At 34.2% G+C, this 19,622-nt stretch overlaps 2 protein-coding genes across 2 annotated transcripts in view; one reads left to right on the forward strand and one right to left on the reverse strand.

The window, feature by feature from the left end:
* Window positions 1–236: 236 nt before the first annotated feature.
* On the reverse strand, window positions 237–6,310 carry LOC110466022 (transcription initiation factor IIA subunit 2-like). The gene is made up of 4 exons (XM_021522271.1): window positions 6,036–6,310; window positions 4,166–4,270; window positions 1,767–1,893; window positions 237–709 (listed from the first exon to the last, which is right to left on the reverse strand). The coding sequence occupies exons 1-4, from the start codon at window positions 6,105–6,107 to the stop codon at window positions 690–692; spliced, it is 324 nt and encodes a 107-aa protein (XP_021377946.1). The 5' UTR covers window positions 6,108–6,310; the 3' UTR covers window positions 237–689.
* Window positions 4,390–19,622, forward strand: part of LOC110466021 (lysM and putative peptidoglycan-binding domain-containing protein 1-like) — a 26,000-nt gene continuing 10,767 nt past the window's right edge. Inside the window, exons 1-3 of the mRNA XM_021522268.1 lie at window positions 4,390–4,827; window positions 6,402–6,559; window positions 10,404–10,732. Of these exons, the coding sequence (XP_021377943.1) occupies window positions 4,725–4,827; window positions 6,402–6,559; window positions 10,404–10,732 (590 nt within the window). The 5' untranslated portion in view covers window positions 4,390–4,724. The remainder of the gene's footprint in view (window positions 4,828–6,401; window positions 6,560–10,403; window positions 10,733–19,622) is intronic.

Genomic DNA, 19,622 nt, shown 5'->3' on the forward strand with positions numbered 1-19,622 from the left:
GTTTTTTGATAAAAACAAATTATTGAACATATTTACAAAAAATAATAATTTAGGGATCGATTTTCGGAGCATGAACATCGTTTTCCCCCCAATTTTTTTGGGTACGCAAAATATTCGAGTAGAAGCTTTTCCAGATTTTCAGCCTCAAAAAGTACCTGCGCAAATTACATAGGTGCACAAATTACATGGGGTTTTACGGTAACTACTTTTATTTACAATTAAAATTCTTTCATTTCTTTTTCATTTGGAAAAAATGAAAGATCCTTTATCTGTATTGCACGTTAAACTCGATGACACAACTTACAAGCACTAGTTTCATTTTGCAGTTTAAATGTTTAAAAATAAAAAATAATAAACACCATGATTTCTTTTTTTTCACACATCGGTCTCCTTAAAAATGTTTTGCACTCTTGCACCCTGAACTGTCTCCATCAAATAAATGTCAAGCATTCCTTCCCTCACAACCAGAGCAGACTCAATTTCATCAGTTGGTTCCTCCCTCACACCCAGAGCAGACTCTATGAAGATTCATCATTTTCCCTCCCTCACACCCCGAGCAGTCTCCATTACACACAAATAGCCATCATTTCGTTCCTCCCTCACACCCTGATGGCGATCAGTCTCCATTACACACAACCAGACATGCTTTCGTTCCACGGACACCAATCTCTACATACACCATTATTTGTTCAATGTTCTCCGGCAGCACCTGTAAATAAATTAAAAACAATAATAATAGCTCACATATAAATAATGCAGGTTAGAGTTATTTCCCTTAAAGATTTTAGTGAATTAACCACTACCTGTATATACTACCAATACATAGATTCCGGTAAGACTTTCCATTGTAACATTAATGAGTTATCTCCCTTAAGAGTGATTTCTAAAGGTTTCTGTTGTTTAATGCATTTCAAAAAGATCTGGACACATTTATGAATTAGCAACAGACTTATATTTTAGTGGTCAGAGATTTTATATTGGGGCCTAATTTTAACCATACACGAGAATAAGAGCATTGAATGCATTAATTATAAAAAAAACCGTGTATATTATGGCGCCATGATTTTCAAAAAAAAAAGTTTTTTCTCTTTATTTTTTTCTGGTAATAATAAGGAAATATGAAATGATTTGGGAAAAATACATCAATCATTCTCTAAGGGGAAGGAGCTGACTTTCTTCCCCAAATGAACTAAAAATTAAATCCACTGAATCTGAAAGTATAAAGGAATGCACAAACTGAAGTAATTGTGATTTATTATTTTAACTTAATTAAAGGGAGATAACTTTGATTAGCATAAAGTGTAAGATATCATCTAACCTGAACGACAAATTAAACGTGTCAAAAAGAAGGTGTTTTATCATACTAAGTGAGCTTATAGTAGATCAACATTAAACTCAAAAATCAAAGAGATCTTTAGGATCTGATTTCATTTTCTTTATATATTTTATTTCCTCATATTCTCCTCTTTCAAATTCCTTAATGAACTATTCCAACCTTTGAATTAGAAGAGTTCAAATGTGTCTTTAGGGGTGAATGAGATAAGAAGGTAGAGTGGAATGGTGAGTTAGGTGCTGTGAAAAAAATCCTTCATATCAGAAACATTTTCAGTAAGAAAGGCCCGCTAGTGCTGTGTATGTAGAGATCAAATGAGTCCAGACCCTTCACTTTACTCATTCACCCCTAAAATTTTGAGATGAACAATTCCAACCTTTGAATTGGAAGAATTTAAGTGTGTCTTCAGGGGTGAAAGAGTTGAAATACTCACTTTTTCCATCACAAGCAACAATTTTGACTTTGTCAACTTTAGCGAATTCGTGCACTTCTCGGAATTCAACATTGTTCAGCACAAAGGTCCACACATTGTCACAGAATCTGTAGGTGTTCAGCTTACCCTGTCAAAAAGAATTTATAAATTCATATTTTCCCTTTAAGAAATACTGTGAATTTATGCTTGGACTTCTGTAATATAATGCATTTTCTGTGTATACATATCAATATCAAAATATTGTAATTCTGTGTATAAATATGATGTAAACCAATTTCTAACTATCAGTATTTTAGGCAAAAAACCCCCCAAAAAATAGTGTGTTTCAGGTTTACTGACCTTCCCTAGATTATACTACCGACCCTAGATATTTTATCACCTACTTGTATCTTAGATTAACTTAATAGCCAGGCAAAGCTAACAGCCTCTCATTAAAATGTACTTTCTATAAACAAGAAGCCCAGGTGGCCTGTATCGCTCACCTGGATATCTAAGCAATCATGGCAAAATATTCTCCAAATAAGATCCAAGGTAATGGGCCAGACTCCTAGGCCAATCCTTGTAGCATATCTGTACTAGATTTTTCATGCCCAGCAATTTTATGTATGGTTATGGGGTCGGAATCTCAACTGTTTCCAAGCTGTGACTCAGAAACTAGGTCCCTAGGGTTGTGGCAAGACCCCAGGATTAATTCTAATATCATGACTGCCATCGTCTCTTTATGATCAGCATTTGTTTATATAGTTTTGGGGTGGGGATCTCAACCGTTTCAAAGTTATGAGATAATGACCCAGGGGTTAAGTCTCCAAGGGTGGGGCAGACCGTGGAGCCATCCTGAAAGCATATGTGCATTCGTCTCTTTATACTCAGCAATTGTATATATATATATGGTTATAGGGTGGGGATCTCAACTGTTTCCAAGCTGTGACTCGGAAACTTGGTCCCTAGAGATTTGGCCAGACCCCAGGGTCTATTATTACATCATGACTGCATTTGTCTCTTTATGCCCAGCATTTGAATATATAGTTTTGGGGTGGGCTAAAAATTTACATAAAAGTAAATTTATTTGCCTACCGACCTATCCTATTTTGTCAGGTATGTTACCTGAAACAAACTGATATTTTTTGGCCTTAGTATGATTTTAATGATTTAATGAAAATCTTAAATCTGTGCCAACCAGATGATATATGATTGCCATTTGATAACATTGTGACAACAATTTCTTTTACAAATGAGCACCTCTTTTTCTTATGGCAAATATTGGGATATGCATCACATTACATTCCTTCTGTATTCAAAGGCAGTCAAACTGGCTTACAAGATTTGAACTTGCAACAAAGTCTGTATTTTTTCTTAAATAACACTATTTATATTATAGCAATGAATCCAACCTTTGTTAGTCTTATTTCTCGCTGTTTTGAAGTGTAATCAATGTCTGTTTATTATGAAAATAAATAAAATTATAGTTAATAATTGGAGTGAAAAATAAACCTGTACATTAACACTGCTACAGGTTTCAAAAATTAAATTGAAAACAATTTTTTTTTTGAATTTGGCAACATCACCATGCAGTGTACAGTGTATAAATAATTATGCAATCTTTATAGATTTTAAGTAAAATTTCATAGCCTGTGTCACCTCATACAGGATCTCAATGATGTTTTTACATTCTAACATTCGTGAGTCATAGTCCCGTTTCGAGTTTTTCGTGACAATCCCACATCCTGGTACACTCCAGGTGTCTTGTGACAAATGATGTCATACTGGATCAGGACTTGTTCTTTAACAAATAGACTTTTCACAGTAAAGAATATAAACATTAATTGAATAGAATTTTCACTCTTGTTGCTTCAACACGCTGAAGTTTATGTCACTTGTACTACACCTGGCTTAGAGGAACAATATTTACAGTAAAACATTTGAATAGCTTTTTACACAAATAAAATTTTCAATCTTCAAAGTAGGCCAGTAGGACTAATTTGGAGCTATTTTAAAGTCCAAATTAAACGAAACACACAGTGTATTTCAACAATTTGACAAATAATATCCCAAAACCTGTTTGGCATAAACTGTCAAACACATCACATAATCATCACATAATCTATAACCCAATCAAGGAGGAAGAAAAAAGCCCGGGAGTACTGTGGTCATTCAGGCGTGACCATCAATGACTCTTCTATTGAGTTGGCACAATTAAGGCTTGTGACACCATCTCAGCTGGTAAGTTTACAGTTCTATATGTAGGTAACATTATATAACACCTCCTGTAGCAGTAAAATCTACCCTGATTCACTCAAGCATGACCATCTCTGATCCTACTGTTAGTGACACCTAAAGATTTCTGACCAATACGTAATGTGACATTGTGGTGGTAATGATAATAATTGTACAGAACTTACCTTGACAGTTATTCTGTTTTTCACCCTATTGGCTAGAGCGGTGTTGATTGCCTTGTCAAACTGGATCAGGACCTTCAACGCAAGCTGGGGCGATATCTGGCCATACTGTGAAACCAGAAACACCTTTGTATATATATATATCATACTGTGAAACCAGAAACACCTTTGTATATATATATATCATACTGTGAAACCAGAAACACCTTTGTATATATATACAGTATCATACTGAATTTACTGTTATATTGATTTGAAGAAGAAATTGTTTTCTGGTCTTCTATCAAAGCAGCTAAGATTTAAATGTTATATCTGTGATAATTCTGCAGATCTGACCATGTGACATTGTATTTCTCACTGATGTGATCATGTTTCTCCACAAGACATTTTCGATTTAATGGATTTAGCAGCCATCAACATTAATTTGTGCAAAACAATCTGATAGTGTCATCAACAGGCTGAGGATTATAAGCCAGTACAACTTTTCAAGGTGACAATTTATGAGCAATTTACACAAGTTGAAACTTTGTGTTTTAAGTCGAGACTTCTGAAATACATCAAAATGATTGCTCTCCAAACTTTCAGCACCAACGTTCATTTTAAGCAAACATGTGACTGCATCTCTAACACAGTCACAGGCTTCAGCATCAACACGACAGCACAAGGTATGTTCTACTTCGTCTAGTGTAAGTCCTCCAGCAATAATAGTGTAGGTGGCCCTCACTGTGGTGATAGGGAGTAAGAACCTGGATTGTTGTGGTGTTAAGGGGCGAAACCATTTAGGTTAGGGGAAGAAGTGTGGCAGATTTTAATTGTTTATAATGGTGGCCTTCTAGCTTCAAGCTAGATGGAAATTCCCTTCGGCTCAATTAGTAGAGTGGCACACTGGGAAGCTGTGGGTTGCAGAGTCAATCCCAGAAGTAAGCAAACTACTGTACTGTTTTACCTCTTACAAATATGTGGCCCTCACTGTGGTGACAGGGAGTACAAATAGTGTAGGTGGCCCTCACTGTGGTGACAGGGAGTACAAATAGTGTAGGTGGCCCTCACTGTGGTGACAGGGAGTTGTGGTGTCTGGGGTGAACACATCTAAAAAAGGGGGATAACTGTGGCAGATTTTAATTTTACATAGAATTACAGTTTCCTTCTTGTTTCAAGCTAGAGGAAATTTCCCTTTCCCATTAGCTCAATCAGAAGAGCACTAGACTTAGTACAGTAGCTGTGGGTTGTGGGCTCGATCCCTTGTGGAACCACACAACTTCCTTATTAATAAGTTACTTGTTATACAGTGATTTTTTTCATCATGTCCTTTTTGTTACAGTATCGATTCATATGATAATTAGGTTTCTCTTTTCCTTGGTTACCGTTCAAAGTAACACATTATAATATATTATCCATTTAAATAATGGGGAAATAGAAAGCAGGGGACAGCATGTCACCCATGTGGGCTCATAGCCATTTAAATGCAGGGGTCTATTTGGTAAGCACGAACCCATGAACATTTACAAGTGATTCTTTTTTTAATTTAAAACTGCAAGTTGTCAAATAAAGAAATACATGCCATTATCTATATACCATTAGGTAGGGGGTGGGGCTAATACTATATAGGCTTATATATATCTAACCGGTAAATTACAGGTCTATTTGGTTAGCACCATAACTAAGGACAACTGATTTTGGTGTTAAAACTATATTTAAAGCAAAACATACATAACTTACCGTTAAATAGTGAATTTGATAAGGATAATGTAACAAAGGCAACACACAATCACCTTTCATGAAAAAAAACATGTTCCGTTAGTCTTGTAAACAAGGGATTTTTACGCTCATAATCTTATCGCGACAAAATGACTGTGCCTTCTGTGTTATATACCTGAATAAGTTCATCTAAACTTTCCTGAAGGGTATGCCCCAGCGTTGTGTTTCTGTAAAGTTGGTAGCTCATGTTGTATTTTGCTGAATATACAATCGATAAAAGTTTCCTTGCTTTCAAACGCAGTGTTGATGATGATTTTATAGATTTTTAACTACTTCCGGTTATTGACTTCTGATAAAACGTGTTATTTTCAATATGTCAAGTAATGTTTCTGTGTATAATTAGTTCATCTTATCAAATTTGTGCGATGTGAAATTAATAATGATGCCAATAAATTTGTATTTGTGACATTCAAGCGTTTATTTGACGCCGTATCAGAAACAAATCACGTGATTTCTGTGTTTTTGGCCAAAATGGCCGAAGGTGGTGGAAACGAGAAGCAGTTCCTGGGAAAATTTGTACAGAAACAGACGAAGTATGGAACTACAACCAAATTGGCTCCAAAAAGTACGACATACATCAAACACAAGATATCGGAAAAGGACACAATGATGGGTATTGCTCTTAGATATGGAATAACGGTGAGTTTATTAGTTGACACCAGACACTACTGGACACGGAATATTATCATTCACTGTCAAAATCACAAGACGAACTGTGTGCCTCTGGGCAGATTCTGTTTCCGGGTGTTTTAATAAGACGATATATACTAGGGTTCGCGCGTCAGTCATAACGTGTCAGATAAGATAGGATCTAAAAGGAATATACCATAATATATACAACCTGATAAATTGATTTATACTGTTTCGGTATTGATGACACTTGACACATATTCTATACAGTAACCACAGGGGCTAGCAACGATTTATATGGGATAAGAATAAATCGGTATTTTATTATGGTATATCCCTTTTAGATCCTATCTTATCTGACACGTTATGACTGACGCGCTTACCCTATTATATATTGTCTTATGTAACTGTGCATAACACATGTTATGTACAGCTACATTTTTTTTTTCGCAATTTTTTTTCTTATCCCAAAAAAATCGTTGCTAGCCCCTGTGCATTAACCAAAGGTGTTTGAAATTCTGACTGTAAATTGAGATAAAGATCATATAAAAAGTAAGAATTTCCCTTTAATTCAGTGGTAGAGCATCCGACTAGGAACCTGGGGTTCGTTCCCTGGTGGATGCACACTATTCTCGTTCCCTGGTGTATGTGGCCCTCCCTGTGGTGACAGGGAATTAGAACCTGGACTGTTATGTTCGAGGGCGAACACATTTAAAAAGGGGGGAGTAGTGTGGCAGGTTTTAATTACAAATACAAAGGATTAAGGTTGCCTTCTAGATTCGAGCTAGAGGGAATTTCCCTTTAGCCCAGTGGTAGAGCATCCGACAAGGAACCTGGAGATTGAGGGTTCGATCCCTAGTGGAAGCACACTATTTTTTTTCCTGTTACAGATACATATGTATATATCTATACCATTTACTTGTGTTGCAAAACAAATGTTCTATATCACATATGAAAAACGTTCACTCATGTCAGGTCATTTGATCATGATTGATAAAATATTCTACAATTTACTACAGTTTCTTAAAACAAAAAGATCTAAAATGTGTACCTCTTCAGACACAACTACATGTATCCTGTTATAAGTTATATATATTAAACATCCAATACACAAATTGTGTTATAAACATCCAAAAGTGTATTGTACGTTATGACATTTAAGAGATCGATACATTTTATTTTCAAGAGAATTATAATTAGTAGGCTTTATCAATTAGGATATTTAATAATATTGTTTAAATTATCAAATCGTTTCTTGTATTATAAATATAGATTTATTTTATCCCTATCTTCAGTCTTTGTTGACGGTTAATGTCCATTCTGTGTACACACCTGGTATAAAGCTGTATTTTGACATTTTCATTAAGTTAACATAATAACTTTCTTAATTAGAAACTTAAACAATCACATTACATTGTATTTACTAGCAGCCAGCAGACTGTCTATTTTACACCACATAACATTTTTCAATGGGCCAGTTTCTATAAATAATAATAATATGAGGTTCTTATATATTCTGCTTTATCACAACCTAGTTCATATGTTGTCTCAAAGCGGTTAACAAATTATTATCCATTTAAAATTTTGTCAAATATTATGGGCCCCATGTTCATTGTATGACTCCTGCCTTTTATAACCCTTAACAGGTTCTAGTACAAAAGACTACTTTTAATTGATTTTTCATGAAAAAACATTTACAATTATCCTCTAATGAGCTGAGTAGTAATAACCATATCTGAAATTTATGATTAGGAAAATATAGATTAAAGACAGAAATTTTCTCAAAGGATGGTTAAGATTTCAGAAATACTTGTTAACCCATTCACCCCTTTAAGACACATTTGAACTCTTCCAATTCTAAGGAAAGAATAGTTCTTTATGAAATTTCAGGGGTCAATTTAAGTTAATAGCCATGAAAAACACTGAGGCTCAACTTTGAAGCTATCAGCTGGTAGTGTTGGATCATGATCTGTAAAGGACCAGTGAGTTTACACTGTCGTCTTACTTGAATGAATTTACTCTTATGTTGTGTATGGTAACTCTTGATTGTTCATTATTTTGACAAAAGAAGATGAACATGGTACTGTGTTTCCCATTTTCATATCACTTAGATGTACTGATCACACCAACAGTAACCCAGAAAATCTCATGATACTGACATACACACAGCAATCGTAGATGAATAGTAAATTTGCCTTGGTATTGTTGCTGAACATTTATCCATTTCTATCACAATGATTATCCATTATTAACACAAAGGGGTGCCAAAGAAAAGGAATGAAAGGAGAAAAGACCCATTGTATTCATTTTGATGGTAAAGTGACAACACTGATCAATTCCTTTTCTTATTTCAACATCTTTGATGTCTAATAAGGGATTCAAATGCTGAGTTTTAAAATTAAATACAAGAATTTGAAAAGTACAATGTACTTGGTGTTAGATGAGATGTTATGATGGTTGAAAATAATGGAAAAATTCTTGAAAAATATTTTGTTTCCTTTTTATTTACTTGAAATCAATGTAAACATGGGAGAAAAGGCACTTATAAGTTTTGTATATAGGCCTTTTGACATGTACATGCTTTCAAGAATGGAGTGATGATAACAAATATTCTTATTATTTGTACTGATTTACTTGATACTGTCCTTCGTGCAGCTGTGATGACTGATTTAGGCCTACATGTATATCTAGGTCATCAGCTTCAGCCAGTTGTGTGAATACATGTACATACCAATGTTGTACTGGCATGTGTTTGTAGCCTAGCACACTGAAACTGTCAGACATATGCATATTTCAAATTTTAGAAATTCAAGAATAGTTGATATTCTTTTTTAGCTCAAACTGTTTTAACCTTATTCATATTTATGAATGATACCTAGCTAGGTCTCCGTTTGCAAGTTTGTAATTATCATGATTAATCTTCTATATAAAAATAAATAAATAGAAAGATGAATAAAAAAATCAATCAAGAATAAGTGTTCTGATTGTGAAAATGCAACAGGCCTTGGTTAGACATGGGTTCAAGCCCAGAACCTCGAAACATCACACTGGTGCTCAATCAAACTGATCTACCGACTGGAATCAATCTAGATTTGATTCACTACTGTTTCCCCTACAGAAGAAAATTCCCCTGTTCTTTGAAATTCCCATATTTAACAAGAAAATAGCATTTTTTCTCCAAATATTTTCCCTTATATATGTTATTTTTTAAGTTCAACGGTTAAAATGCAAAGTACTGCATATAGATATATAAATATACATTTTTTCACATAATTTAAACAAAAATTCTTCAATTTTAAACTTAAAATTGTTTATAAATTGAAATATACTGCACACATGTATGTTGGACAAAACAATTATCTTTTACCTTCATGACGCTAGAGTCTAACGTAGCAAAATTTAAATTTCCCCCAAATCTGAAAAATGGGTCGATTGGTCCCTGACTGATTTGATGTACATGTAGATCTATACTAGTACTGGTCAAAGGTCAACTTAAGGCTCGTTACTAGTCACACAACAATTATATTTGAAACAAAAAAAAAGGGGGGGGGGGGGTTAAAACCCCCACATTGAGCTTCCTACAACTAAGCAATACTATATAATTCAGCCAACATTAATTGTGTTCTGGTCTGATCACAGTTCATTCCACAATACTAGTGTTTATGTTAGTATGTCGCAGTACTAATAATTCAGCGGTTTCCTGATCCAGCAATGTGAGCTAGAAGTTAAGGTGACTATATCAATAAAGTTATTCTCCACTGTTATAATTAAACTGGCTCCAATATCACTGTATATAATCTTTGTGATGTTGAAATTAATTTCATCAATAAATTCTGATTTAAATATTTTACAGGTGGAACAGCTGAAGAGGGAGAACAAACTGTGGACCAATGATAGTCTGTTTCTACGGGAACATTTACTGGTCCCTGTTGCTAGGGAGGATGTAGCAACACTGCCAGAGGACATTGAAGTAGTCGATGTTGACCCCAGAATTAGGTCAAGGTCGGGAAGTCAAATTTCAAATTCTAGTCGAAAAAGCGGTGAAAGTGGAGAACATGGTGATTCTACAGACAATGGTGTTTCTGTGGAGCCGAAAGTGTCGCCACTCGACTTCCTTAACAAATACGATTCTAATATAGCACAACTTAAATCTAATATGGAGAAAATGGAAACAAATGCAAGGTAAGCATGGCATTCTTTTGTAGTTTATTTTACTTATGTAATAGCTAATACATGTACATGTATACTAGCCTGCAAGTGACATGTTGAAATCAGAACACAGGTGCTGTATTTGCTGGAATGAAAATAAGATTTTTGTGCATGTGGGTGGTTATTGTTTATCAGTAAATTTAATTAATTTGGAACAGCTGATAAGTGATTTGATGAGAAAAAAATATTCTGTTTTTTTCCCCATCAAACTTAAAATAATCTTCTTTTTTTTTTGGGTCAGAGTGCATGAAGTTTTTTTTAGTAAATTTAACTGTTGTTAAGAAGAAGGCTGTACATAATAGCTTCTATGAAACCAGGTGTTCTGTTTCAATGTTTATTATAAAATAGTAATATTTTACTTATTTTATCTACAAGGAAGTATTTTGATGGCCACATTTCTTGTCTCTAACCTGATATTTTGTCGCACATCAATAGAAGGTCAAGTTAAAATGAACTCCAGCTGTTGCCTGGATGTGAAAAAATGTATGCCTTTCAATATTTTTGTCAAACAAAATTTCAAAATTTGATAGAATAGTACACATGTACATATATATAGTGAAACATTTCATTGGAGAAAGTTGGTTTTTCAGTGTACCATAATAATCTAGAGTTTTCACACTACAGACAATAGCTCTATGTAATATTGATTTCCTATAGACCTACTAAAATTTTCATGGACCAGAAAAATTATAGGAACATGTTTATTCTTGATGAGATGAAAATTAGAAAATATGTGTAATAATAAATAAATAAATGTGATTTAACCCTTTCACCCCTATGTAACTTTAGTAAACTCTACCATGCATTGATATGGATGAGTCCATTATGGTTTAGAGTGTTGAAAAGGTTAACAGAACCCTTGTTCCCCTCACTACCTACTTATAATGGAATCATATACATCATATCTACATATACATCATATCTACATACATCATATCTCCATACATCATATCAACATACGCATCATATCTACACACATTATATCTACATACATCATGTCTACATACACTTCATATCTACAAAAATCATATCTACATACATAATATCTACATACATCTTATCTACATACATCGTATCAACATACACATCCCATCTACATCATATCTACTTGTAATTCTATAACGTTTCATGGCAACTTTCTCTTCAGGATTTTTAAAGGGACATCCCGTGAAAAGGCGTTTTTTTTTTTTAATGAATGTATGTATTGTATGCACTTCCACTTATGTTACCTCGCTATCCCCATATTCATAGTCCGTTCCAAATGTCCAGTTTGACCACTTGAATTGTTCGGGAAAGCCCGGCTAAAAATAGCGCCGATAAATGCATTGATATGGATGAGTCCATTATGGTTTAGAGTGTTGAAACGGTTAACAGAACCCTTGTTCCCCTCACTAACTACTTATAATGGAATCATTTACATCATATCTACATAGATCATATCTACATACATTATATCTACATACATCATGTCTACATACATCATATCGACATACACAGCATATCTACATATACATCATATCTACACACATTATATCTACATACACATCCTATCTACAGCATATCTACATACACATCGTATCTACATACATCATACCTACATACACATCATATCCACATACATCATATCAACATAAACATCATATCTACACACACATCATATCTACAGACATCATATCTACATACGGATCATATCGACATACACAGCATATCTACATATACATCATCTCTACATACATCATATCAACATACACATCCCATCTACATCATATCTACATAGACATCATATCTACACATCATATCTACAGACATCATATCTACATACAGCATATCTACATACATCATGTCTACATACATCATATCAACATACGCATCATATCTACATACATTATATCTACATACACATCCTATCTACAGCATATCTACATACATCATATCTGCATACACATCATATCTACAGATGAGATGAAAATTAGAAAATATGTGTAATAATAAATAAATAAAAGTGATTTAACCCTTTCACCCCTATGTAACTTTAGTAAACTCTACCATGCATTGATATGGATGAGTCCATTATTGTTTAGAGTGTTGAAAAGGTTAACAGATCCCTTGTTCCCCTCACTCCCTACTTATAATGGAATCATTTACATCATATCTACATAGATCATATCTACATACATAATATCTACATACATCTTATCTACATACATCATACCTACATACACATCATATTTACATACATCATATCTACATCATATCTACTTGTAATTCTATACCCTTTCATGGCACCTTTCTCTTCAGGATCTTTAAAGGCATGCATTGATATGGATGAGTCCATTATGGTTTAGAGTGTTGAAACGGTTAACAGAACCCTTGTTCCCCTCACTCCCTACTTATAATGGAATCATTTACATCATATCTACATAAATCATATCTACATACACCTCATATCTACATACATCTTATCTACATACATCATATCTATATACACATCATATCTACATACATCATATCTACATACATCATATCTACATATATCATATCTACATACATCATATCAACATACACATCATATCTACATCATATCTACTTGTAATTCTATAACCTTTCATGGCAACTTTCTCTTCAGGATCTTTAAAGGGACATCACGTGAAAAGGCGTTTTTTTTTTTTAATGAATGTATGTATTGTATGCACTTCCACTTATGTTACCTCGCTATCCCCATATTCATAGTCCGTTCCAAATGTCCAGTTTGACCACTTGAATTGTTCGGGAAAGCCCGGCTAAAAATAGCGCCGATAACGTCACCTGATTAGGCAGCAAACACAAGTGGTGCGAGCGAGATGAAACGGTTTACAAAGGGGCCCTCAGAGAGGGGCCGTCAGGCAACTGCAACTTCTTACCGCACTATGAAACCAAGTTATATGATTTCTAATTCCGTATTCAAACTTATTGAACAGTAATTATTCATCATCAGAAGTTAATTGCACACTTGCCAATATTAAGAATTTAAATTTATTTAGCTTTTAACATAAATTTGTTGCCAATAAAATTAAACAAAGGATGGGGCACAAGTTTTTACAATTTATCACAGCCTTCTCCCGTGACCGGTACAGGTGGTACGGGGCTAAACACTCCCTCAACAATGGGACAAACCTTTCTGTAAAAAGGAATATTCACGAGACGAATATCCCTTTTCAAATGTTTACATAAAGTGCATATATGCAATGACAAACTACACGCGAATATAAAAAGGAAACGTTTGTGAATTTATTTATTACATTAAACAACTCAATGTCTTTGGCCATTTTTTTTCTAGACCATGAATATAAATCTATGTATACTCTCTTTCCCACTTTCACTGTCTCCAAACGCTAACATTTAGGAAGTCATATTAACCATCACACACAATAAACTGTATGGCAAAACCACTACGTGTACATGTAGAATATGTGTCAATAAGGAACGTGTTGAGATACTTGATAATTATATTTTTTCAATACTTTACAGAGATTAAAGCATACTTTTAAATGGACCTTTTTATGCTGAGACAACTTTTCTTTAATCAGTTCCTTTGGTCCGAAACAGAAGCCGTAGTTATCGGCAGCACGCGCCATTTTTATAACGTAATCAAATATTTTTTCCCCTGTTTTCAATACGTATTCCGATTCTATCTGAAGTCGAAAATTTATTCTTTATAGAGAAAAGGTTGTTACATGATCATACATTCTAAGTCAACATCATATGAAAACATGAACTGTTGAAAAATTACGATTTAAAAAAAAAGTGTTATGCGATCCTATTTACTAGAAGTAGGTTCTCCTTCCTCAGTTATTCATCCTGGTCCGTCATTTTGACATTTTTAATCTAGCTGCGATAACGTAGCTTTCTGACGAAGAGCGATTTTTTTTTTATATATTGCGTCGTCGCGCCAGGGCAGGCCGGGTATTATATTAGTACTAATTTAAAACTTGCATGTCAAAACAAAAAACAATCGTTTAATTCAGCAATATAATTAAATCATACCATTTTACTGATCCCGGTAATATTATAAATTATGTAAATCTAATAGCGCACGTATCTCATTTGACCCCGAGCACCGACAGAGGATCAGAGAACAGAATACGCCGTGGCCATCACAGCAGTTATCCCTTGGGGGGCCTCATGGCAAAATCAAACTAACCAGTCACTTATCCCTTTCGTTTGCATAAACCACTGTATAATTAAAAAAAACACAAAGTAAACTCTCTCCGATACATGCCCATTAACATATTAAACTAAGTTCATCTGTGTTCAAACTCACACAATGATACTAGCGAGGTTAATAGTTTTAGATATTTATTCATAACATAAACAGCGCTAGCATTTCTGTCGATTTTATTTCAGCTTAACCGGCCGCTATCCGGAAGAAAACATGCACCGTACTGACTGCTAGGGCAGTTATTTTCTGCTTTGAATACTTCCCACTGGCAATAATGATTCCGTAACGTACCCCTTGCGCTATCTTTTGACCATTTGGCAACTATTCGCTTCGTAGCTGACACGGTACAACACTTTTCTTTGGCTTACTTCACACGGCCAGTCATTTTGTTTACAAAGAAATGGTGTGCTATGCGCATGCGCTAGTAGAGGGAAATCCCTGAACAAAACGTTGGTCAGACAGGTAGAAATACCGATGATTATCTTAGATTTAATCATTTTTATGAATCTATTTCAGCCAAATCCGATCGGCATTTTCCATAAGGAGTCTCACTTGATATGTTTATGTAGTATTTGGAAAAAAGACAAAAAAAAAAGTTACTTCAGCGTGATGCCCCTTTAACCTTATATTTCCTTTATATAATTTCCTCTGATTTTAATCTAAATTTCTCCCATTTAAATCTTTCACATTCAACATTTGATATATATGTGTCTTGCATAATTATTATCAAATTAGGTAAAAGAACTCAATATCAAATGATCAAATAAATGAAAAATAAAAATGGTGTGTATTTGAGGTAATAAGGGTGTTTTTTCTTATATTTAAAATCAAACAGTGTCCTTCGCTCAGTGATTTTGATTATATAACTTAGAGGCTTATCATAAATTACAGATTTTGTTCCTTTCAGATTTTAAAATTCTCTTTTTGAATAGAATCTGGCATCTGTAGATATATAAGGTTATTTGAAGCAACATGTACCATTGAATTTACCATTTTATAATTATAATATGCAGTTGCTGTTTTACATGGAAAATATTGGATGGATTTTCAAACTTTAAATCCATCCAATATTTTCCATGTAAAACAGCAACTGCATATTTATAACTATAAAATGGGTAAATTCAATGGTACATGTTGCTTCAAATAACCTTATATATCTACAGATGCCATATTCTATTCAAAAAAACTTTTAAGTTTAAAAAGGCTCCCTTTCAAATAACTGTATGTATGTAGTACCCCTTAGAATCTAAGATTAAGAGGTCAAATAAATCTGTGATAGTTCCTGTCGAAATGACGTACTTAACATGTATATATACATGTATATCTAACTTGGGCATCTGCTTGATAACCGGAACTGGCTAGTGAAGTGGACATAAAACCACTTAAATATACACCTGCCTCGTACCTAATGTACTGAAGTAGAAGACATGTTGCAGAAATATGTTTATATACAATAAATTAAGGACATCAAAAGGATAGAGAACGTTCAAAGAAGATCTACAAAATTACTCCCCGAATTTAAGACCATTAGCTACAGCGAGAGAGTATGCTAACTGAAGATTCCTACTCTAACATATAGGAGATATGATCAACGTTTCCAAGTTTATAAACGGGCTATATGATCCGAATTTGGTGGAAGACAACATTGTCATTTATATATTAGAAACATTACTTTACTCAAAGAGTAATTGATATCTGGAATAGTCTCCCACAAGATATCATTTCATCTCGTAACGTACTTGACTTTGAGAAAAACTTGGACGAATTCTTGAAAGATCTTCAGTTGAAATACGATCATACAGCACTTTATGCAGTGTGTATTGGCTAGTTTTATGTTTACCACATTGTATTTCAGACTGCATTGATGTGTATATAGAGTCAGCAATGCCTGTGTCCACTAACATCCTATCAAATCCTATTAAAATATGTATACAATTATTTGTCCATTTGAAGTTCTCCTGTAATTTGTAGAAATAAATTCACATATACAAAAAATATTTGAAACCAATTGAGATATTATAAATTGCAGAAATAAATTTACATATATGTACAAAAAATGTATATAATTATTGATCTATTTGAAGTATTTCAGTATTATTTGCAGAAACATATTTTTATATACAAAAAATATATATATATAAATATTTGTCCAATTAACTAAATATTTGAGAATAATTTGCAAAAATATTTGTCCATTTGAAGCATTTTGTTATAATTTGCAGAAATAAATTTATATATATACAAAAAGTTATATATAATGATTTGTCCATTTGAAGTATTTCAGTAGAATTCCCTTATACATGGGTAAGTGAGGTGTAAGTGTAAGCGTACTAGTACTGGTGCACTGTCGTACACGTACAGCTAGCGGAGTTGTTGACACTTTCTACACTGATACTGCATCGACCTTGGCACGGATATGGACTCATAAGGAAATAGTGTTGTCGCTATCCTAAACGCTAAGCACGTTGTCTAGTACATGTATCAGTTACTGTCATGTAGACATTTTTAGTAATAATTTTAGTTTGTGTACTTGTGATAAATCATAAGGATCTATATCGACTTCCACTCTAATTACATTGTTAAATACTATCGCTCTAACTAAGTTAGGTGTACCTGACCAACTGAAGTGCCCTTGACCAGCTGCGCTACAGTTAAATCCAAAATGAAAATAAGGGGAGGTAACTGTGCATGTATGGAACAGCGATCCTTAACCTTGCCTCACGTTTTGTTTCGTGCTCTAACGCGCGCCCCATGTTTAATTTAAATTTTTTTGATTTTATCATACATACATGTACATATTGAGTAATGTAGAAATTAGCTGAAGATTCTATTTATAGATTAGTAGCTTCGTCCTGTTAGTTGAAGATTCTATATATAGATTAGTAGCTTCGTCCCATTAGTTGAAGATTCTATATATAAATTAGTAGCTTCGTCCCATTAGTTCCCATATCATCTTGCCGCTGATTTATTTGATCTCTCCTGTTTTTGTTTACTTCAACCTTTTTTGAAATAGAAATAATTTGGAAGCATGTTATAACTGATATCCTCCATTTTGTCTGCATGCCTACCAACAGCCATGGAGATGCACAGGGTCTTGCATAGATTGAAATTGGTTTGTAATATTTACTTTTAATAATTTTACTTTATAATTATTGTATTTTTCTTATAAGTGTTTTAGTTGTTATAATTTGGTGTATTCAGTTTTGGATATTTTTGTGTTTTGGTATTTTGTATTTTGTTATCTTTTCTGTATATATTATATATCCGTAACTTGTATCACCATCATCTATTAAGCACAATTAACAATCAAGTTGTGGTGCTGCCTGGCCAACTAGGCCTGGCCACCGGTTACCACCATAACTGGCTTGCCCAACTAGGCCTGGCCACCGGTTACCACCATAACTGGCTTGCCAAATAGGCCTGGCCACCGGTTACCACCATAACTGCCTGGCCAACTAGGCCTGGCCACCGGTTACCACCATAACTGAATCAAGTTTGCCCATAGATTTATAAACAAGAGTTAAGGAGCTGGAACACAACAATTAAATGATATGCTTAATAATATCACAAACATGATGGTAAATCTTAACAGAACCAACATGATATATCAATGTTTTACTTTCTACACAAACAATTGTACGTGTTAAACGTGTCACAACGTTTCAAGACCGACTGGTCCCTTTGTCAAGCTATGACTGAGTGAGTGATTTGCATTTTTTACTTGTACATCACGATGTGATGACATTGTAATATTTTAAGTCACTTGACCCTGGACGTTTTTGCCTATCAATAGAGAGCGTATACACACTGCATCAAATAGATTACAGAATCCTAAACGAAATTAAGGGGAGGTAACCTGATGGTGGTTTGAAAATCTGTAAGATGATCATTACTTTACAATAAGTCATAATAAAATGGCAGCACACTTACAAAAGACTCTTTACAGATATATATCTATATAGTTGAGATTTCGGAATTGTTCATCGTAACATATATGGAGTGACAGCTAGCCCCACTGTTACTTACTCAAGAAATTGCACAAAGCTCAAACTTGGTATGTGGGTTGTCCAAGAGTAAAAGTTCAAGGTCACTGGTACTAAAAATAACTTTTTGGAAAACTGTAAAAATAGAAGTCAGTTCCGAGCTGTCTCCAAATAGAAATATTGACCATGTGCATAGTTAGACTTGATTGCGTGCTTGGTGACCTGATTCTGTGTTTGGTATTTTTCAGTTCCAAGATGTCTCCCAGTAGCTATAGCGACCACAAACATTATTTGACCTCTCCTTATGCACTACACAACCCTGAGACAGAATGTTAACCCCAGCAGTAACCTTTCACCTTTGACCCCAAAGGTATTCATTGGTTGTGAATCACAACAGAGCCAGTGACTCTGGAACCTCTGCTATCCCAAACCTTTGCTTAGGGACATTGATTTAATGAGAAACTGATTTTCTACCAAAATAAAAGATATTTGTTAAGTATGTGACTTTCTAAGAAAATGAAGAGAATTTTTATTTATTTGATATACTTCTATTTTTTTTAAAAATTATTTGAAACAATTTTAAACATTGCTCTTTTTAGGTCACCTGAGCTTTAGCTCAAGTGACCTATTGCTATCCGTTTTCGTCCGTCGTCGTCCGTCGTCCGTCGTCCGTCGTCCGTTA

The sequence above is a fragment of the Mizuhopecten yessoensis genome, unplaced genomic scaffold, assembly GCF_002113885.1.
Source record: "Mizuhopecten yessoensis strain PY_sf001 unplaced genomic scaffold, ASM211388v2 scaffold11113, whole genome shotgun sequence".
Lineage (NCBI taxonomy): Eukaryota > Metazoa > Mollusca > Bivalvia > Pectinida > Pectinidae > Mizuhopecten > Mizuhopecten yessoensis.